We start from the raw sequence: 24231 nt of genomic DNA, 5'->3' as shown, positions 1-24231 counted from the left end.
GTTACTGATTTCTATTATCTGGATATTTTGTTATTGAATTGTGACCTACCATAACTCCTTGATGTTTTAAAGATAATGCTGTCTAGACAAATCTTCTCATTATGTATACATTAGTGCCTCATTATCCTTATATCTGGAAAGAAGATGATAGTGGTGTCTACTTTGTCAATATTATTCTGTTGTTTCAAGTATTAAGTACCATGTCTAACACACAGTAATCTCTCAGCCATTAGCTATTACTATTTAACCGTAAGTGCAAAATTGACCATGTATTTTTACTGTATTTCATCATTCATTTTTGGCTCACTACCCTTCTTGTCAAAATTCCTTTGAATCTTGATTTTTTCAGCTATGGTAATAGTGTTCTTCCAAACTTTGTAACATTGATAAGTTTTATAATGCCTCATATAAGTTTTCTTTATTCAAAAACATTAGAAAAATATTAAGCAATGCACAAAATCAAAATGGCAACAATTTATTTTCCTGCAATCAATTTAAGTTTTTGTTTTTAAGTCATTTTGCTTGGGAAGTGTTGTTACTTAATAGTAATATCAGTGTTGTATTGTGCTTTAACAAAGCATTTACTGCATGTCTTTTAAAATAAGATTTAGTTACTTATAATTTTTGTCCCCAAAAGGAAAATAAAATTTGATCACTCTAAGGAAGCACTAATATAGTCACTAGCAGGAGGCAAACCTTGAGTTAACATGCCATGAAATGAAGGAAACAATTATTTGGAAAAGAAAAAATTTAACACATATTATTGTGAAATGTTACTTTCTATTTGGGGAGAAATTTAATCAAAGGTTATCACACTACTAGTACCATGCTTTTCCTGCCTAGATGGACATCTACTATCTGCCCCACTAATATGTTCCATAGAGTGTTTTTTTGCCATGATAAACATGCGAGTTCACCAAGTTTCATCTTCTTGTGATACTCTATCCTGTCATCATGTCAGTGTCTCCAGCAGTGAGATTAGTCTTTAACAGAGATAGCCCCACAGCAGTCACTAACACAGACGCACTTGGTATAACTATATAATTGGGTCACAGATTAGCTAGATGAATAAAGATTAAATAAGATAAATTCCTAGGGGGGGAGAAACCCTTCTTATTCTGTATTTTGAATCAAACTTCATCAGGTTTTCTTGTCAGCATATCTCTGGCTGGTACTATCTTATGACAGCATACACAGACTTCTCTGGGAGCACTTTTTGGATTCAGAGCTTATTTTTACAATCTGAAAATAAACCCTGGTTTTCAGCAGAGCAATTCCAGTTAGTAGATATGCGTTTGATTTAGAAAATATGATCACATTTATAGCTGTGGGTATTCTACAGAAATATTTTATGACAAAACACCTTTCCTCTGTGATAATTTGAAGAACTTCAGTAATCAAATAATAATTGTACCTAACATTTATTGGGCACCTACTATGCACTGTGCAAAGTGTCTTATGTAGATGATCTCACTTGAATGTCATAATAATTCTATGAGGTAAATTATTATTATTATTACCATTTGCCAATGGGAAAACTGAGACAAAAGGTCTTTTAAGTGTCTTCTAGAAACAGTTAGATTTAATATGTTAATTCATTATGATAAATGAACCAAAAATATTAACTCTCTAAAAGCAGAATCAGTTTATGTGAATAAATCATTAAATTCTAATGTCATTCAATGGCATAAGGCAAATTTTGTGAAAATTGAGAGCAGTTTAAGTAGTAAATAACAGCAGTTAACATGTATGAAACAATGTATATTTTTAAAAGCCCTGCTACATACTGTATATTATCTCTTCTGATCTTTGTAACATAACTGTAACTTTCAATGGGATTAGGGAGGGAGGGTGGTAATGAAGGTTAGAGACAACAGGCACCGCTGGTTAGGCTGACCAGAATGACAGCTAAAAAGAGCACGACGACCTGGATTTCTCCTTCTTAATAAATCCACCATGGAAGTTATCTAAGAGAGCCAACTTCTAAAACATTTCTTGGAAAACATTCCATCAACCCACAAAGAAGTTTCAAACAGATAACGATTTGAGATTAGTGGATAGAATCTTAGTCGATTTCCTGGGAAGGGGGGCACTTCAGTTCTAATGGCTGTGGATTGGGTTAAAGATACGTAAGTAGCAGAGTAATCTGGATGTGAGAAGGGGATCTTGGGGTTTGGTGGGAAGAAAGGGGCCCAGAAGCTGTGGTTTTTGTAGTGCACTGGCAGAGTCACCTGTGACCTTGAGAAAGGAAATTACAAACACCTGCTGCACTTCAAACTCTGCTACCCACATGCCACAGACAGCTGCTTGAAGAGAAGGAGTGAAGGAATGAGAAGGTGATTATGAGTATCACCCAAGAATGAGGTGATGGGGCTGTTTTGCCTTACCAAGTAGATCCTTGAGATCTACTTGGTAAGCTCACTGTACACACCTTTCAGCTAATGTTCAAGCATGAAAAACTGTCCAGTTGATATTCTAATCTCAATTCTTTTCTTTCTCCATTTTACTGGAAAAAAAAATCTTTATAATCCATACTGTTACTATTTAGTAATTTAAAGAACCTAAAAATAAGCACAGCTCAGTAAAACTCCTGTCTTCCCCAGAACCTTCAAGGGGCCTTTCCACTTTAGTTTTCTGTCATTGGTACTGCCAGCTGTTTGTTCTTATGCACAACACCCTGGTGTAATATGTTAAGCTAAGCTAGTTCTCTTATGGCCCACATGTGTTGCTTTCTCCTTTGATTATATTTCCACAGTCTAACCTCTTTTGTCCATTTCCATGGCCAGGATCAAGGTTGTCTTCTCTGACATGGAGAGTTATGGTCTCCTTATCTGTATATTTGCTCACACTGTTGCTTTATTCATCATAACCAACTATACTTCCTTTAACAATCATTTCCATGATGTTCTTCTTTTCTAATAGCTTTATTTGTATATAATTCACATGGCATAAAATGCACCCTTTTAAAGTGTACCATTCAGTGAGTTTTAATATATTTTTAGAGTTATGCAGCCACCACCTCTATCTAATTTTAAAACATTCATTGCTCCCTAAAAGAAATCCCATACTGATTAACAATGATCCCTTCCACTTATTTTCCCCTAACAACTACTAATCAACTTCCCATCTCTATGGGTTTACCTATTCTGGATATTTTATATAAATACACTGTGCAGTCTTTAGTGTCTGGCTTTTTTTTTTACTTAGCATAATGTTTTCAAGGTTAATCCATGTCGTTGCATGTATCAGAATTTCATTCCTTCTGATGATCAAAAATAATATCTAGTATATGGATATGCCACATTTTTAATCTATTAATTCACCCATGGACATTTGGATTGCTTCCATTTTTAGCTGTCATGAATATTATTCTGTGAGCATTCATGTTCAGGTTTTTGCATGGACATAAGTTTTCAGTTCTCTAGGGTATATATTTAGGAGTAGAATTGCTGCATCATATGGTAACTCCGTTTAGCCTTTTGAGGAACTGTCACAATGTTTTCCAAAGCAACTGAACCACTTTACAATCCCACTACATGAATGAGAGTTGCAATTTCTCCACATCCTAATTTGTTACTGATTTTTTTTTGTTATAGCTATCCTAGCGGATGGGAAGTGATACCTCATGATTTTCATTTGCATTTCCCATGACAACAATGTGAGCATCTTCTGAAGTGACATTCGTATATCTTCTTTGGAGAAATGTCTAATTCAGATTCTTTGCTCATTTTCTAATTGTGTAAATTATAATTATGTTTTATTATATAATTATGTAAACTAGATTTGTGTGTGTGTGTGTGTGTGTGTGTGTGTGTGTGTGTGTGTATGTGTATGTGTGTGTGTGTTATTCAGAACTTATCTTACCAAACCTAGAAATAATTTTTGGTTTTCAGAAATGGAATTGAAGCAGGCTTGCTCTGCCTATGGACTAGCCATTCTTTGTTTCTGTAGTTTCCTAATAAACTTGCTTTCAATTTACTCTGTGGATTCTCCTCTAATTCAAAAACAAAAATGGAAAAGAAAGAAAAAGGAAGGAAGGAAGGAAAAAAGGAAGGAGAGAAAGAAAGAAAAAGGGAGGGTTGAAGTTAACAAGTCTATATTCGGTTTATATTTGGTTTGGAAAATATGGTCACATAGCTGTAGGCATTCTACAGAAAACATCATTCCTTGTTAATACTCAAATAACTTGGGAATTTAATAAAAATTCTACCTAACTCTTGCCAGGCATATAGTATATAAATATATCTATGTAGTGTATAAAAATAAACTGTAAAATTTTATAAAAATATATACATTTGATGTGAATATATTTATATTATCTATATCTAATTAAGTTAACCTGTTTATTATTAACTTGTGAGAGTCACTTGTATAGTCTGGATAAATGTCTCTTATTAGATACATTCAGCCCTCTGTATTTGTAGATTCTGCAATCACATTCAACCAACTACAAATGGAAAATATTTGCAAAAAAATAACAATATGAAAAGAAAAATAGTATAAACAAAAAATAGTATAACAACTATTTACATGGCATTTACATTGTATTAGGTATTATAAGTAATCTGGAGATTAATTAAAGTATATACAAGGATTGTGTAAGTTGTATGCAAATACTATGTTGTATAAGGGACTTGAGCATCCACAGATTTTGATATCCAGGGTGGTTCCTGGAACCAATCCTCCAAGGGTACTGAAGGTTGACTGTATATAATTAGCAAATATTTTCTTCCATTCTGTAGGTTGTCTTTTCTCTTTCTTGATCATATTCTTTGACACACAAAATTTTTTAGATTTTGATAAAGTTCAGTTTGCTTGTTTATTTTGTCACTTGTACCTATGATGTTATATCTAAAAAACTGCCTGATCTGAAGATTGACTCAAATTTTCTTATGAGGGTTTTATATATTTTGCTTACCTTTAAGGTCTGTAATCCAGTTTGACTTTATTTTTATAGATGGTGTGAGTTAAGGATCCAACTTCATTCTTTTGCATATAGCTATTGCTGAAAAAACAATAGCTAGATGTTTTGTTTTGTATCGTTTTGTTTTTCCATTTAATGATCTTGGCAACCTTGTTGAAAATCAGTTGACCAAAAATGTAAGAGTTTGTATCTGGACTCTGAATTTTTTTGCATTGATCCTTACACACGCCTATTCTATAGTCAGCATTACACTGTTTTAATTACTGTATCTCTGGAGAAGTTTTAAAATCAGGGTATGTCCTCCAACCTTGTTCTTTTTCGAGATTGTTTTGGCTATTCTAGATCCCTTGCATTTCCATAGGATCACCTTCTCAGCTTTTTTTTTTTTTTTTTTTTTTTTTTTTTTTTTTTGATTTTTTTCATTTTTTTATGGGAACTGCATGGAATTCATAGATTAAATTGTGAAAACATTAAGTCTTCCTAGCCTTTTAGCATGGGTCTTTTCATTTATTTAGTTCTAAATATTTTTCAATGGTGTTTTGTGGTTTTCAGTGTATAAGTCTTAGTGTTTTTTTGTTAAATTTATTTTTATGCCATTGCAAATGGAATTGGTTTTATATTTAGATTGTTCATTACTCAGGTAAAGATGTTCATTGCTTGGATATAGAAAGATACGTGGTTTTTGTATATTGGTCATGTATCCTGTGACCTTTTTGAATTTGTATATTAGTTCTAACAGGTTCTGGGGTTGTTTTTTTGTTTTTTTTAAGATTTCTTTTTTGCGGGGGGATCAGTTCTTTGAGATTGTCTGCATACTCTGCTAATAGAGATAGTTTTACTTCTCCTTTCCAATCCGGGTGCCTTTTTTTCTTTTCTTGCCTAATTTTTCCAGTTAGAACCTCCAGTACAATGTTGAAGTGGTGAGAATGAATGTCCCTGTCTTTTTCCTAATCTTAGAAGGTAAACTTTCAGTCTTTCACCATCAATTATGAGGTTAGCTATGCTTGCGTGTGTGTGTGTGTTTGTGTGTGTGTGTGTGTGTGTGTGTGTGTGTGTGTGTGTCCTTTATCAGGTTGAGGACATTTCCTTGCATTCTTAGTTTGTTGAGTGTTTTTATTAGGAAAGGATGTTAAGTTTTGTTAAATGCTTTTCCGTATCTACTGACTTTATTCTGTGGATCTTACCCTTAATGCTATTAATATGGTCTTTTACATTGGTAGATTTTTATATGTTAAGCCAACCTGTCATTCCCGTGATAAATCCCACTTGCCATAATATATAATATAATCTTTTTCGTATGTTGTTGATTCTGTTTATTAGTATTGTGTTAAGGGTTTTGCATCAGTATTCGTAAGGGACATTGATGTATAATTTTATTGTCTGGCTTTGGGATCATGGTAATACTGATCCCATGGAATGAATTAGAAAGTATTCATTTCTCTCTTATTTTAGGGAAGTTTGTGAAAGATCAGCATTTCATTAAACATTTGGTACAATTCACCAATGATGCATTCTGGCCAGTTTTTTTATTACTGATTTAATCTCTTCGTTGTTTTAGGCCTATTCACATTTTCTCTTCTTCAGTTTTAAGTGGTGTCTTTCTAGGATTTTGTCCATTTCAAATAAGCTGTTTAATTTGTTAACATACAATTGATAGTTCACTTCCTTATAATCCATTTCATTTCCCTAAAATGATGCTCCCTCTTTCATTCCTGATCTTATCAATTTGGATCTTACCTTTTGTTTTTTCTACCTTGGTCAGTCTATTTAAAGCTTTGTCAATTTTCTTGATCTTTCAAAGGACCAATTTTTATTTCAGTAATTTTCTCTACTATTTTCTATTTGTCATTTTATTTATTTTCACTCTAATTTTTTCCCCTCTGCTTCCTTTTGGTTTAATTTTTGTTTTCTAATCTTTAAGGTATAGAGTAAAAATATTCACTTGATATCTTTCTTTAACTAAAAACATTTACAGCTATAAAATTTCATCAAATCACTGCTTTTTCTACACCCCATACATATTGGTATATTGTGTTTTTCTTCTCATTTATCCTCTTGTAATTTCCTTGTGTTTTATTTTTGGACCCAATGGTTATTTGTAACATATTGTTTACTCTCCACACATTTTGAAATTTTCTGTGAATGACTTCTTTTTCAGTTTATTGTAATTGGAGAACATACTTTCAATGCTTTCCATTTTTTTAAATTTATTTATTTAAATAAGTTTTATTTTTGGGCCTAGCATGTTGTCTCCTAGAGAATGTTCTTCATACACTCAAGAAGAACATGTATTCTGCTTTTGTTAAGTGAAGCGTCCTGTAGATATCTGTTAGGTCTCGTTGTTTACAGCATTGATTAAGTCTTCTATTTTTTGTTGATCTTCTGCCTAGATCTATGCATTATGGCAACTAGGGTGTTGAAGTCTCTAACTGTTGATTTTGAATTGTCTGTTTCACCCCTCAGTTCCGTTGATGTGCCTTTTATATTTTGAGACTGTATTAAGTACTTATATGTTTACACTTTTTAAGTCTTCCTGATTGGTTGACCTGTTTATTATTATAAAATGTCCTTCTTTGTCTCTAGTGAGTTTTTGTCTTAAAGTCTATTTTGCCTGATGTTAGAATAGCCACTCCAACTCTCTTTTGATTTGCATTTGCATGGTATGTGTTTTTCCATTCTTTTCAACAGTTTTGTGTCCTTATATCGGAAATGCTCCTCTTGTACATAGCTTGTAATTGGATTTATTCTATCCATTCTGATAACCCCTGCTTTTGATTTATAGTGTTTAATCTATTTACACTTAATGAAATTACTGATAAGATAGGATGATGTCTAAATTTTGGTTTTGAAGTTTTATTTATACGATGTATTTTTGTTGTTGTTTTTCCTTTGTTCTACCATTACTCACTTTTGGGGATTAAATTAGTATTTTTTACTATATAATTTTAATTTTCTTTTCCCTATAGTATATTTTCTTGAGCTTTTTTTTTCATATTTTATTTACCCTTAGAATTACAGTTAACATCTTAAAACAATCTAGTTTGGAGTAATACCAGGTTAATTTCAATAGTATATAAAAACTTTGCTCTAAGATAGTTTGTTTCCCTTCTGCTTCCTTTGTGCTATTCTTCTCATACAAATTACATATTTATATATTTTAAGACCACCAGCTTACTTTTATAACTATTTTTACAAAGTTACTTTTTTAATTAGATGGAGAAAAAAGAATTACAAACAAAAACATATGTACTGGTATTTATATTTTATGCAGTTACCTATATCAGTGTTCTTTATTTCTTTACATGGATTTTAGTTACTCTCAAAAATGAAAAGTGCCCTTTCATTTCAGCCTGAAGGACTTCTGTTCGTTTTTCTTGAAGGTCAGGTCAGCGAGCAACAAACTCTCTGAGTTATAAATTGCCTTGCAGTGTATTCATTTCACCTTTTGTTTTTATTTATTTATTTTTTCAGTAACCCTGGACACTGCTGATCCTTTCTTTCTTAAAAAAGGATGGTTCCTTGGATAGTTTTGAATTCTTGGTTGAGTCTGCTCTCAACACAGTATCATAAGCATCATCCCACTAACTTCTGGCCTTCACATTTTTTGATGAGATATATACTGTTAATCTTACTGAGAATCACTTCTGTGTGATGAGTTGTTTTATTCTTGTTGCTTTTGAGATTCTATCCTTGGTTTTCAATCATTTGACCATGATTTGTCTAGATATGAATCTTTTAAAATCTATTCTACTTGGAGTTGATTTAGCTTGTCAATGTGCAGATTAATGTTTTCCATCAAATTTGGGAAGTTTGGGGTCAGTTTTCCCCCGTTCTTTGATTATTCTTCTGGGAGTCCCATTACACGTGTTGTTACATTTGATGGCATCATATAATTCTCTGAGGCTCCGTTCATTTTTGTTCATTCTATTTTCTTTCTGTTCCTCAGACTAACTAATCTCAATTTATTTATCTTCAAGTTTACTGATTCTTCTGTCAGTTTATACCTACTGTTGAGTTCCTCTAGTGAATATTTTACTTTCAACTACAGAATTTCACTTGTTTTCTTAAATTCTGTCTCTATATTGTTTTTTTTTGTTTGTTTGTTTATTTGGTGAGATATCATTCATACTTTTTCTTAATTCTTTATAAGAGCTTTCCTTTAGGTCTTTGAATATGTTATAACAGCTGATTTAAAATATTTGTCTAGTAAGTCGAACATCTGGGCTTTATCAGGAGCAATTTTATTAACTAACCTCCCCTATGGAGAACATACTTTCCTCTTTCCTTGCATCTTTCATAGTTTTTTGATAAGTGGATATTTGAGATTATATAATGTGGCAAACTGGAAATTAATTTCTCTAGTCCCAACTCATATCACCACCTAAGGCAGGTGCAGTGTTAAACAGTTATACCATTAATTGCTTTTGACAGATGCCTTAGGGATATAATCATTCACTTAGCATACTGTGAGTCATATCTTAGAGGAGCCCTGAGAATGGAGCTTTTCAGGGAGCTGCTACACAGGTTATAAAGTGACGTTTCTTTGGGATTGGGGTTTGGAGGTGCTCCAGACCCATTCTTCCCTGTCTGGTAACTGCCAGGCTGCTAGTTTTCACAGCAGCCATTGTTGTGAGATTGTTGGCCTGTAAGGCTACCGTAGAGTTGGCATGGGGATAACAGGAATAGGCAAAATTAAATTCCAAAATCTTGCTGTTTTTACTGATATTTGGCTGTTTTTCTTATATTCACACTCTTGAGATTATTGCAGGCCTTTAGTTAGATTTCAGAGTGCTGATAAAGTTGATTTTGACAGATAGTGCCAGTGTTCTTGCTTTGATGGAGGAGCCCATTTCACTACTTCACCATTCTGCAAGTGATTCCCCTCTACCTGTTTATCCTAAAGCTCAGAGTTTTCAATTTGTTTCTGAAGATTCTATTTGCTACTTTGTGTTTTTCCATTCAAAGTACTTTTTGATACGTTTTAGAGTCCCCTACTGAACTGTCCACATTTCCCTATGTATCACAATTAGAATTATATGCTAAAGTAGGAATGTTTCCTATTACGCTTCTTCATTATCCTTTCTGTAATTATATTCTTATCTTTTTCTCCATAAACCAAGTGCTCATATGCATGTACATGAGCTTCTCCTAGAATATTTGGATTGGCACTGGAATTAGATAAGCCTTAGTAAAATAAAGCTTTAGTAAAATAAGCAGTTAATTATTGATGCCTGGCTATCCTCTTTCTCATTTAATTTTAGTACTCAAGATTTCTTCACAGCCTTTTTTTGAGACAGAATCTCACTCCATAACCCAGGCTGAAGTGCAGTGGCAACATCATCACGGCTCACTGCAGCCTTGACCTCCCAGGTTCAAGCCGTCCTCCTACCTCAGCCTCCTGAGTAGCTCGGACTACGGATGCATTTCACCACACACAGCTAATTTTTTTTATTTTTTTGTAGAGATAGGGGTCTCACTCTGTTACCCAGGTTGATCCTCCTGCCTTGACCTCCCAAAGTGCTAGGATTAGAGGCATGAGCCACTACACTTGGCCTCTTCACAACCTTTCCACATTAATTTTCCTGTAGTCATTTTAGTAATTTCCTGCACCCCTAAATACAAATTTCAGTAATCAAATGGACACAAATGTTAATATATACATATGCACATATGTTAATATATACATATATATGTATATGTGTACATGTATACTGCCACCTTGCTCTAATTTCAATTTCCCATGTAACTTCCTTGTTTGGTGGCCTCAACAAATTGTGACTGAGAAACAAGTGTGAAGAAAAGTACTTTGTTGATCTTCTTCAGGTGTCTTCATTATTAATAAAGAAATGCCAAGTCTTTAAGAACCTTTTTTGGGGGCATAATTTTAAAGAAAATGACAAGCAGTGAACCAGCAGGTTTGTATTCCCTTGGTTCCATAAGGGCTTATGGTGTAAGTTTAGTGATTAAGAAGAGCATAGACTTGGGAGAAAAGCAGACTTGTTCGCATCTCTATTCTGCTAAACCGTATAACTTAAAAATAGCAATTCTTTTAGTTTATACTTAAGGAAACTACGGCAGATAATAAATGGGGTAGTTATGCATATATGTGTATGTGTGTGTATATATGCACACATATATATGTATATATATAGTATAAAATGGTTAGCACCTTCCTGACACATAGCAAGCATTAAGTAAATGGTAGATATATATATACACATTTCTAAATATATCTAGAAAAATACACAGACATGTCTATAATATATCAGATGATTAAATAATAACAGTACGTGAACATCAATGCTGAGAGAAAACCCAACTGAAATCTGTATGATTGTTTTAGAGCTAATGAGTTAAAAATCCTTGGTTGAATAAAATTAAAACATCTATTTGAGATGTTTAAAAATCTTATGAGAATACCTCATAAGATACAGGAGATTATTATAAAGACAGGGTCTCACTTTGTCATCCAGGGTGGAGCGCAGTGGCACAACCTCCTCCCTGTAGCCTCAACTTCCAGCGCGTGAGCCATGCTCCTGCCTCAGTCCCCCAAGTAACTGGGACTACAGGCACACACCAGCATGCCTGGATAATTTTTGTATTTTTAGTAGAGACACAGTTTCACCATGTTGCCTAGGCTTGTCTTGAACTCCTGGATTCAAGCAATCTGCCTGCCTCAGCCTCTGAAAGTGCTGGGGTTTATCAGCATGAGCCACTGCACCCAGCCTAGGCTACACTAAAATTTATTTAAAAACTAATTATCTGCAGATGGAGCCAGTGTAAAGAAAAAAAAAGAAAAAAAAACCTAGTTCTGCTGTGACATTATGACAGCTATAACATCAGTAGGCAATAGGAATTTTTCAGCTCCATTATAATCATATGGGACCACTGTCATATAGGCAGTACATCATTGATTGAAATGTCAATATACAGTGTATGCCTATTTATAAATTTGGATGTTTATATATTTCTAAAATGTTTCATAACTGCTGAAACTATATCTGTAAATTGTGAGTAGGGTGTTATTTACAAATACTTGGATTTATTCTCATTTAAAAATATTGTCTGTGTCTATTACTTGTAATTTTACATTTACTTATAGCTTACAGTTTGTTAAGAGAATTTTTTAAAAATTCATTTTACTTTTCTGAAATAATTCATGCATAGTTATTATATTAATATTATATATCTATGTGCACCTTGGTACTATTTATTAGCAAAGTAGAAGTAGAAAAACAGAAGAGTAACTTGTACAAATGTTAGAGGTACCCTTTTTTTTGAAAAGGAGTACCAGACCAAATACAATGTAACATCCAAAATAATGGAAGTTCTCTGAGGGTGGGTTTTTTTTTTAATTATTATTTCTTTTATTCATATGCTCTCCTTAGCCTGTAAGAGTATTTGATAATAGGTAACTGATAATCATTGTTGGATAAACAGATTCAAGTTTTAAAGTTTGCATGGTGTTCTATTTTAAAATTTGGCTAATGTTTAAGAGATTTTAAGGAAACCTAAAAGTTATACACTGTGACTCCTAGTTGCAGTTTGAGCATAAGCTTGTTGGAAAAAAAATGACAAAGTAGATGTTAAATTGACCAAATCTGGAGCTAGTGAGCATTTCAGTGGGACAGGTGGGAAATAGCAAAATAAGTAAAGCTAATAACCCAGAAAGGAAGAGTAGGTTAATTTCCTTAAGTTTGACCAGTAGCATTCTAAGATTCGACTTTATATTTTAAATTATGTTTTTTACCCATTTAGTTACACTTGATATGTGCAGAAATAAGTATATATGTTTTATAAAGTAGACCAGTAAAATAAAGTATTAACTAAACTTTAGGTACATCAGAATTGCTGAAAGACTTGCTAAAACACAGATTACTGAGCCCATCCCCAGAATTCATGGTGCACTTAATTTGGAATAGGACCCACGAATTTACATTTCTAACAAGTTTCCAGGTGATGTTGCTGTTGCAGGTGTGAGAGTATATTTTGAGAACTCTATCTAAATTAGTGATTCATAATTTTCTTTTTAGAGTGAGCAGATTATCCCTCCCAAGAAGGAAAATGAAAATTCACTATGCTTTTTTTCTTCTCTAACAAATCTGTAATCCAATGTATAAAGGCCTGCAAAATTCTCTTGATTTATTTTTAGGGAATACCCAATAAAAAGATATATTTTAGAAACTTTTTCAATGTAACAGTGATTATGTCCTATAATAAAGTATGTGAATTGTAATTCACAGTAAGAAAAGGTTTAATTAATACCAATTGTGTCTTAGTCTGTTGGCTGCTGTAACAAAGTATAGACTGAGTGACTTTTATAAATGACTAAAGTTTTCTCACATTTCGGAGGCTGGGAAGTCCAAGCTCAAGGGACTGGCAGATTTGATGTCTGGTGAGGGTGCATTTCCTGGTTCATAGAGGACATTGCCTTGCTGTGTCTTCACAAGTGGAAGAGGGGGCAAGCAAGGAAGCTCTCTGGGATTTCTTTCATAAGGGCTTTAATTTCATTCCTGCCTTCATGACCTAATCACCTCCCAAAGGTCCCATCATCACACTGATGATTAGGTTTCAACATAAGAATTTGGGGGGATACAAACGTTCAGTTATAGCACCAATCATTATATAAAAATGAGCTTTCACATGTAAATAGCTTTATTTTTGAAACCCAAAGGTCAAGCTCAATCTATTTTGGAAAGTCATCCTTATTTGTCGGAGAATAAGAAAAGTATTTCCAATTGGTAAATTCAGAAGAAATGCTTTATTGTTATTGTTGTCTAATTATTACTAAAAAGCTTTTCCTTAATACTGTTGCAGCAATCAGACAAAAGCTTTTCCAGTTAATGTATGATCACAGATAATCAAGCTATGATGTTAACCCATAAATTAATATTTTCAATTTACTTTAAAACCTATGAATGTTGTTCTTTTGATATAATTATTTGAGTACTTAGTTTGGTAAAATTTTAAAGCTGGAGGGTATACCGCATGTTACCTTGTCCAGACCTCTTACTTTACAGATGTATAATCTGAGTACCTTAACCTTGGAGGCCTACACAGGACTGGAAACTCATTCTCTTGATTTCCAGTTTCATATTCTTTCCAATACCTTTGGTCATTATTTTATCAGAGGATATTTGGAATTAAATACTTTCAAATGCTTGTTGGATTAAGTGTTTAAGTTTCACCTATACTTGAATTATACAGAGGGAACAGATCATTTATCTGATACAGAGGCAATAAACTGTGTGCAGTTATTTACTTTCTTTATCTCTGTTTTCTTTATTATGCAGATAAGATCAGTTAAAAATAATAAGACCTTGATTTCTTTTTTATAAATATCTTTAGGGTTGATACTGGATTTAATGATAAGGGACTGTATGTTTCTACCACGTAATGCTACAAATAGGACTGTATGTTTCTTTATTCCTCTTATGAAGTAAAATATAGTCCTGATGTCAGTATTAGTAAAGGAGTTGTTTGAATATTTAATAATGTGCTTTACAATTCAGGATTTATTGTTAAATTTGGTTTTCTACTAATACTTTTTATCTTCTCTGACATTATTGAGAAATGAGTCTTTCTTAAAGAGTATTTTATTTCACTTTTAAAAGAATTACTAAAATGTTACTTTATATTTTGCTCTATATTAAATGGTAATAACTGTACCAGTAATCCTAACAAGCACCCTAAAGCCTTCGGCCAAGTGCTAATCTGCACGTTTGTGGAGCAAAACTCCATAAGAAAAGGACCATCAGAGAGTAGAAGGCACAACAACAGGATGGCAAAAATTTACATTTCTGCTAGCCAGAATGGATAAACCTTCTGTCAGAAGACACAATTACAATAAATTAAAAGATCTTAATTGGCTTATTTGCCAGAATGGGACAGCATTTTATTCCATAAAATAGAATATATGTTGCAGTGAGCTGAGCAAAAGAGATTGGTTTTATAGACAGAGAAGGAATGGGGGAAGAAATAAAGAATAAAGAGCAGATTGGTTTTTTTAAAGTTACTTTTTTTGTATATCAGGAAGAGGAAAACAGAACAACAGAAAAATAACTGGTTAACTTCAGGTTAGTTTTTGTTGTCAGGATTAAAACAAAGGGAGTTTCATTACCATACTTGTTGAAGATTAAAACTGGCCCATTTGGGAAATTGTCTCTCTCTCTCCCAATTTCTCAGAAGGTGAATGACAACTTAGTTTTGGTTTGATGACATAGAACTTCAGCCTGAGTGACTTCATTTTGATTGTTAGTCAGGTCTGTTGGGGCCTAGTTCAGCTTAGTCCAATGGCATGTAATTTTTATTCAATATTCCCAATACATGGGGCATCAGGTAGAGTCATCAGAAAGGTCACACCATGATAGTGGGGTGACCTTAGCCCTAAAGTCTTCTCTGAATATGCTCTTTCCAAACCTCTATCAAGACTTTAGCCCTAAAGTCTTCTCTGAATATGGTCTATCAAAACCTAAACCTGAAAACTGATATCAAGTAATTGCATGCTAGAACAAGGTCCAACATTCTTTAAAGAAATACAAGAAAATCCAGCATTCACCAAACTAAAAATCATGTCTATGAGTTTCCTAGGGCTGTTGGAGCAAACTTGGTGGATTTAAAACATAAAATATTTATTCACTCACAGTTCTGAAAGCCAAAAGTCTGAAATCAGATTAGTCAAGGAGAAAGCATAAAGAAGGGGATGGGATCCAGATGCCACATTGTCTTATAAAGGCTGGCACAGAGAAGTTTCCAAATGGTGGGCCCAGTTGAAGTAGTGCTAAAGGAAAAAGTGCTCAAGAGTGTGACTGTATTCAGTGCTTAGCTTGTCAAATGACTTGGAGATATTACGAATATCAATTCTTGGATTGCATTATGGATAAAACTCCAAGGAACAACTATGCTTCTGAACTCTACTGCTTGGTGTTCCCTCAGTACACTGGTTTCATTGTACCAAGGCTCATTGAGATTTCTTCAGAAACAACTATAATAATATTTAATCCCTTGAAAGATAATACAGAAATAATTATTCTGAGGTCTTACAACAGCCTGGCAGACTCTGCCTAAATCAAGAAATGGTATCTGGAAAGCACTGCTTTCCAGCAGTGCTGGAAAAGACTGAAAATAGTGTGTCAAAAAAACAAAACTTGCCAGTCCAGTGGCACTGAGACCATGATTATGCCCAAGCAACCCAACAAGCTTTGAGAAAAAGAAGAATTCTGTTTCAAATATGTGAACAGTGGTCAAAATTTGACTACGTGGATTTTGCAAAACATCTCATTTTATAGGCCTGTCATTACCAACATGGACATACTAGCTCATGTCTTCAAACTTCTGTCGCAGAAAGATTTCTTAATTACTCTTTTAGCTCAAGATTTGAGTCATATTGCTGAAGATATTCTGTCATACCAGATGCCAAACCACAGTGTGCAAGAAATGGTGTGTTATAAAAGACACTCATCAAAAGAATGGTCAAGAAAGATATTTCTATAGTGATGCCTGACTGAACAAGGAGAAAACAGGCTGTTCCTTCAAACCTCTGGATATGACTGTGCCACCCAACTTGTTTACAGAGCTTTAATTTACTGTAAAATATTGAGATAATAAAATCTAATTGGACATGGGGAAGTTATAATTTATTCAGAATCCACCGCCAAATTAAAACAAGCAAAGAAATTTACCACATACAATATGATGATCAGAAAACAGTAAGTGATCTTCATATGAGAAGTTCAGAGCACACTGGATAAAAACGCTGAAATGCGAGTAAATTCCCATGAGCCACGTTGTTTTTGTCCTTCAGTATGTTAAGAGAATAATCCTAACTGAATGGTTAGATTTGGCTGCTGGCATGTGGACAGATGATAGCATGTGAAACCACACTGATTCCTCATTGCATAGCCATTCTGTACAGTCACACCTTGAAGATATTGCCAGTTTGGTTCCAGACCATTAAGGTGAATATCAATAAGGTGAATATCACAATAAAACAAGTCACACAAATTTTGGTTTCTCAGTACATAGAAAACTGTGTTTAAAACTATGTTTACTGTAGTGTGTAGTAGCACCATGTCTAAAAGAACAGTGTACATACTTTAATAAAAAAAATGCTTGACTGCTAAAAAATGCCAATGATCATCTCAGCCTTCAACAAGTCTTCATCTTTTTATTGGTGGCAGGTCTTGCCTCAAGGTGTTGATGGCAGCTGACTGATCAGAGTGGTGGTTGTTGAAGGCTGTGGTGACTGTGGCAATTTCCTAAAATAAGACAAAAATGAAATTTGCCACATTGATTGACTCTTCTTTCACAAAAGATTTCTCTCTGTAGTATGCAGTGCTGGAGATTCCATCTGAAGAAACGACTTTCTTTGTTCATCCAAAAGAAACAATTCTTTATCCATTCGTTTTATCATGAGACTGAAGCAATTCAATCATGTTCAGGCTCCACTTCTAATTCTAGTTTTCTTGCTGTTTCCACCAAATCTGTAGTTACTTCCTCCAGTGAAGTCTTAAAGCCCTCAAAGTTATCCATAAGGGTCAGAATAAACTTCTTTCACACTCGTATTAATGTTGACAATTTGATGTCCTCCTGTGAATCACAAATCTTTTTAATGCCATCTAGAATAGTGAATCCTTTCCAGAAGGTTTTCAACCTACTTACTCATATCCATCAGAGGAATCACCATCTGTGTCAGCTACAGACTTATGAAATATATTTCTTAAATAACAAAACTTGAAAGTCAAATCTACTCGATCCGTGGGCTGCAGAATAGATTTGAGGGTAGCTTGCATAAAAACAGCGTTTATCTCCTTGTGCATCTCCATCAGAGCTCTTGGGTAGACGAGGTACATTGTCAATGAGAAGTAATATTTTGAAAGGAATCTTTTTTTCTGAGCAGAACGTCTCAAAGCAGTAGGGCTTAAAATATTTAGTAAACCATGCTGTAGATGGATGTGCTATCATCTAGATTTGTTCTTCCATTTATAGAGGAGAGGCAGAGTAGATTTAACATAATTCTTAAAGGCTCTAGGATTTTTGAAATGACAAATGCACACTGGCTTCAACTTGAAGTCACCAGCTGTATTAGTTCCTAACAGGAGAGTCAGCCTGTTCTTTGTAGTTTCTACGCCAGTCATTGACTTCTCCTCTCTAGCTATGAAAGTCCTAGATGGCGTCTCCTCCCAATATAAGTTCGTTTCATCTCCATTGGAAATCTGTTGTTTAGTATAGCCACCTTCATTAGTGATCTTTGCTAGATCTGGATAACTTGCTGCAGCTTGTACCTCAGTACTTGCAACTGCACCTTGCACTTTTATGTTACAGAGATGGCTTCTTTCTTTACACCTCATGAACCAACCTCTACCAGCTTCCAGCTTTTCTTCTGCAGCGTCCTCACCTCTCAGCTTTCATAGAACTGAAGAAAGTTAAGACTTTGCCCTGAATTGGACTTTGGCTTAAGAGAATGTTGTGGCTAGTTTGATCTTATAACCAGACCACTAAAACTTCCATATCAGTAATAAGTCTGTTTTGCTTTCTTATCATTCATACGTTCACTGGAGTAACACTTTTAATTTCCTTCAGGAACTTTTCCTTTGTATTCATAACTTGACTCTTTCATACAAAAGGCCAGTTTTTTGCCTCCGTCAGCTTTCTACATCCCCTCCTCACTAAGCTTAATCATTTCTAGTTTTTTATTTAAAATGAAAGACTTGCAATTCTTTTTTGGTTTGAACACTTAGGTGGCATTATAGGGTTATTAACTGTCCTAATTTCAATACCGTGGTATCTCAGGGAATAGGAAGCCCAAGGAGAAGGGGAGAGAGACCTCTTGGTAGGGGGCAGGAGGGTGGAGGTTAGTTGGTGAAGCAATCAAAACATACACAGCATTTATCAATTAAGTTTACTGTCTTCTATGGCTGTGGTTTATGGCACCCCAAAACAATTACAGTGATAACATCAAAGATGTTATCATAGATCATAACAGATATCATAGATATCATAGATCACCATAACAGATATAATAATGGAAAAGCTTGAAGTATTGTGAGAATTACCAGAATATGACACACAGATACAAGCAAGCACATGCTGTTGGGAAAAAAATGGCCTTGATAGACTTGCTTAATGCAGGGTTGCTACAAACCTTCAATTGGTTTAAAAAAAAAAAAAATCGCAGTATCTGCCTATTTGGGAAAAACTTTCAAACCATGTTTTCACTGTGCTCTCACACCACAATTAACACAGAAGACTTCTGTGACCAGCTAGATGTACTCCTATTAAATTCCAATACTCTCGGCCAGGTGTGGTGGCCCACACCTGTAATCCCAGCACTTTAGGAGGCCAAGGCAGGCCTGAGGTCAGGAGTTTGAGACCAGCCTGACCAACACAGTGAACCCCATCTCTACTAAAAATACAAAATTAGCTGGGCATGATGGCGCATGCCTGTAATCCCAGCTACTTGGAGGCTGAGGCAGGAGAATCTCTTGAACCCGGGAGGCGGAGGTTGCAGTGAGCTGAGATTGCGCCATTGCACTTCAGCCTGGGCAACAAGAGCAAAACTCCGTCTCCAAAAAAATAAAATAAAAACAAATTCCACTACTGCCTACCTGAAGACAGTGTTACATCCCACAGATTGAGGGCTCAGTCCCCACGACTGCCCCCCAGCCCAGGCACCAGTCACAAGTCCAGGCTTCCAGAACTTTTGACCAACTGGCTTCAAGTTGGGGTTCCCACAACTCCCTCTTTCAGGTCACTTAATTTGCTGGGGCAACCACACTTATATTTACCGGTTTATTACAAGGGATGTTACAAAGGAAACAGATAAAGAGATATGTAGAGCAGCTTATGGGGGAAGGAGCTTCTGTGACCTCCCTGGGGCACCAACCTCCTGGAACCTCCATTTGTTCAGCCAGCTGGAAGCTCTCCAAACCCACTCCTCTTAGGTTTTTATGGAAGCTTCGTGACATCAGCATTTCCTCCACCAGGGTAGGGTGGGGAAAGGACCCTCTGATTTTTCATAAGACCTACAGTCAGAAAGGCAGGAGTGGTGATTAGAGTTCTACCTTGGGGCAGGTAAAAGGAGAACAGGAGGAGGTCAGAGATATTCTGTTTTTTGAGGCCTGCCCCTAAGGCCTAACATACCCACCATTAAACAAAAAAAACTGTAACAAGGGATATGGGAGTTACGAACTAGGACCTGCAAACAAAAATATAATACATATCATAACACCATACCATGAAATACAATAACACGAGGTCTGCCTGTACTTAAATGCCAACAACGGAATTATGATGACATGCTCCAAAGACAATTTCTTTTCTTTAGAGAATGTAGCCTCACCAGTCATCCCTTCCCAAGGATGCTGGTTGTAGAGTTTTATGACAAAGATATTTCTACCTCCAGAGATGACAGCTTAATAGTATAGAACACAGTTCTCTAAGTTGCTGAGGACCTGAAATGGATACAAGTGAGGCATTGCCCATTGGTAGTTTTAGTAAGTGGTTCATCTGATACCATCAGGTTTAAAAGTGTACCAGCCTCCTAGGGCTGCCCTAACAAAATACCACAGACTGAGTGGTTTTACAGAAATTTATTTTCTCAATGTGGTATGTGTATGTATGTGGACTGCTACTCATCCATTTAAAGAAGTATGAAATAATGTATTTTGCAGCAACTTGGATGGGACTAGGGCTATTATCCTAAGTGAAGTAACTCAGGAACTGAAAACCAAACACCACATGTTCTCACTTAAAAGTAGGAGCTAAGCTATGGGTACACAAAGGTATATTGAGAGGTATAATGGACATTGGAGAGTCAGAAGAGTGGAAGGAGGGTAGGAAGGTGATGAAGAATGGAAAGTTACCCCTGGGGGGCTGGGCACAGTGAGTCACATCTGTAATCCCAGCACTTTGGGAGGCCGAGGCAGGCAGATCACCTGAGGTCAGGAGTTCAAGACCACCCTGGCCAACATGGTAAAACCCCATCTCTACTAAAAATACAAAAATTAGCCAGGCATGATGGCAGGTGCCTGTAATCCCAGCTATTCGGGAGGCTGAGGTAGGAGAATAGCTTGAACCCAGGAGGCGGATGTTGCAGTGAGCCGAGATGGCACCACTGCACTCCAGCCTGGGTGACAGAGCAAGACTCTGTCTCAAAAAAAAAAAAAAATTATCTGTGGGGTACAATGTATACTATTTGCATGACAGGGTACACTGAAAGCCCAGACTTCACCACTGTACAGTTCATCCATGTAACCAAAAACCACTTGTTCCCCTAAAGCTATTGAAATAATTTTTTTTAAAGGAAGAAATTTATTTTCTCACAATTCTGGAAGCTGGAAGACCAAGATCAAGGTGCTAGCACAGTCAGTTTCTCCTACAGCCTCTCATGTTGGCTTGCAGATGTCCACTTTCTCGCTCTATCTTCCTCATAAAAATGCCATTCCTGTTGATCCAGGCCTCACCCGTATGACTTCGTTTAAACTTAATTGCCTCCTTAAAGGCCATATCTCCAAATACATTCACACTGGGGCTAGGGCTCCAACCTATGAATTTTGAGTGACACAATTCAGTCCATAACAGTCACAGATTGCAGAACATGTTTACAGATACTAGTGGATCATGCAAATTTGGTGTGCCATGTTTGGTTCTGTAAGGAGAGAATAATCAGGAGGTACTGTAATAGGAAAGGTGTAATGTGGGCTCTCATAGGCTTTTCGGAGCCCTGTGCCTCTGAAGGGATTCTTTTATCAAGACATCCCTATGTGTAAAATTCAGGAAAATTTTTCGACCTTCGCTTGATAAGCTTCAGATTGTCCGAGGTCCACACAGTGACACAGCCTGATGTAGGACTTCCTAATGATTCCGTTGCCTAAGCTGAATCTCCCCTGCTCACCTTCTCAACAGCCACCTAGGGCTCCAGACAAATAAGCATACATTAACCTCATATTTACATAAGACTCATTAAAGTTGAGGTGTTTCAGTGTACCATAGCCAGGATAAGGAACAACAGGAACAAACCATCCCAGAGTTTCCTGGAACTAGGGAAAAAGAAACAAAGAAGGGAAGGAAGGAGAGAGAGAGAGAGAGAGAGAGAGACTGGGTTTAAGTCTTGATTCTATCACTTATTAATTGACTTTAGGAAAGTTTCTAAATTTCTCTGGACATCAGATTTCTCTTTTGTAAAATGGAAATAAGGATACATGGCCTCACCAAGTTGTCAAAGGATTAAGCAAAATAACACCTCAACAACTAGCATGCTATCTAGAACATGGTAAGCACTCAGTACATTTTTGCTTTCTTCTTCTATTATACTACCAGGTAAAAGAGAAATTTGGTGAACAAAGGACAAAGAGAAAAGTTAAAAGTTCCACTTTTACATAAGTGGTTTAACATCAATTTCTAAAGTTATAAAAATGTATAAGTCTTAAATAACACCCCGCATCGCATGTTGTAAATTAGGTAATCTGCTAAGCTGTACAATAGGCATTGCATTTGAGCCATTTGAATTGAATTCTCATTACTGCCCTTATATAGTGACAGCAGAACGAGCCGAACTCATTCGTTAGACTTGACTGGTTGATGTGATAATAAATATTGTTAAATGGATTAAAAGGTACCAGAAACAGTTATGTGAGCTATAATGGAATCCTCTGTTTAAAACCCTTCTGTGCCTTTCCATTGACCATACTATTGAGTCAGAACTTTTTCAACGTGCATGATCTGAGCCCTATTTATTCCTCTTCTACCCTTCTATCTCAGCTCTCACATCTAAGGCCAGCTTCCCACCACATTGAGCTCTTAGTTTCTCTTCCCTGGACTCTCACATGTGCTGTGCACACTGAGACACACTATATATATGTAACTATATGTGTAATTTTCCATTACATATGTAGTTGTATAACCCATACATTTTCAGATACTGCTTAAGTAGAGAGTAAAACAGCGTAAATGTATTACTTAGTATAGATGTTATTATGTCCTACTTTATACAGTGTATCAGATCCAAATCTAAAATGAAATGAGGTCTTCCTCCTTTTAACTACTATAAAGGATTTTTTTTTAATTTCCTTTTTTTTTTTTTTTTTTTTTTTTTTTGACAAGGTCTTTCTGTGTCACCCAGGCTGAAGTATAGTAGTACAGTCATAGCTCACTGCAGCCTCCAAACCCCGGGACTCAAGCGATCCTCCCACCTCAGCCTCCTAAGTGGCTAGGACTGTAGGCACACATTACCACACCCAACTAATTTTTTTTTTATTTTTTTGTAGAGTGATGGGGGTTCTGGCTTTGTTGCTCAGGCTGATCTCAAACTCTTGGCTTCAAGCAATCCTCCTGCTTCGGCCTCCCAAAGTGCTGAGATTACAGACATAAGCCACCATGCCCAGCCAAGGATTCTTAAATGCTTGTGCAGCCACTGCCATATCATTTCGACTTGGGTTTTCAAAAGAAAAGGAAATCAAATTTAATGATTACTGTAACACAAAGAAGGGGATTCTCATAAAAAGCCTTTTTCTCTTAAATTCGTATCAAGTAAAAAGCTCATAAGGATACTTTTTAAAGGTAGAAAGCTTAAGTTGTTGGTATAAAACATCAAAAAATATATGTGTGTGTAGAGAAATTTATCTCGAAAGAGGCATTAACAATAAACCAAGCGATGAAATCAGATTGTTCCATTGATCTTTCCTTTTTGTAAAACTGTAGACCTTCTGAATAATTTTTTTTCAGATGTGTCTGCTTAGCAAAGAGGAGACATAAAGTTAGTATAAAACAATTCTAAAAAAGTAAATGGTGTGCAAGCTTTTTAAATTTGCTTCACAAGTAATTCACTTAAAAAATTAACATCTGCTATTTTGAAGCTAATCTTAGTGTATTGAATGCTCGTAACCATTTCTCAATCCCACATTGTTTTATCTTGCTTCTCCTGCTGTGTTCCCACCACCCCTCATCCCATTAGCAAACCTTGAGACAGCCTCACACTTACCAAAGTACTGCTTTGGTTTCAGCTGCTCTTCTGCAAGAGGAAGTGAATGTTGGGGGTTTTCTCTGTGGTACAGTTGTGATAAAGCTGTGGTGGTCTTATCTCTCTCTTAGGTAGTGGCTCTTTATGACTACACAGCGAATCGATCAGATGAACTAACCATCCATCGCGGAGACATTATCCGAGTGTTTCTCAAAGATAATGAAGACTGGTGGTATGGCAGCATAGGAAAGGGACAGGAAGGTTATTTTCCAGCTAATCATGTGGCTAGTGAAAGTAAGTTTTATGCTCCCTTCCTGGTTTACTAATATGGTATAACTGATAGTCCAAG

General features: G+C 35.6%; 1 protein-coding gene across 7 annotated transcripts in view; it reads left to right on the top strand.

Moving 5' to 3' along the window:
- Window positions 1-24231, top strand: part of AHI1 (Abelson helper integration site 1) — a 232790-nt gene that overhangs the window by 171540 nt on the left and 37019 nt on the right. For all 7 annotated transcript variants that reach the window (XM_037734767.1, XM_037734766.1, XM_037734769.1 and 4 more), the window contains one exon: window positions 24014-24176. In XM_037734767.1, coding sequence (XP_037590695.1) covers window positions 24014-24176 — 163 coding nt within the window. The remainder of the gene's footprint in view (window positions 1-24013; window positions 24177-24231) is intronic.

This window comes from Cebus imitator, unplaced genomic scaffold (assembly GCF_001604975.1).
Source record: "Cebus imitator isolate Cc_AM_T3 unplaced genomic scaffold, Cebus_imitator-1.0 Scaffold659, whole genome shotgun sequence".
Classification (NCBI taxonomy): Eukaryota; Metazoa; Chordata; class Mammalia; order Primates; family Cebidae; genus Cebus; species Cebus imitator.
The sequence above is the reverse complement of the archived record's forward strand: the minus strand, read 5'-3'. Positions and strand labels throughout refer to the sequence as shown.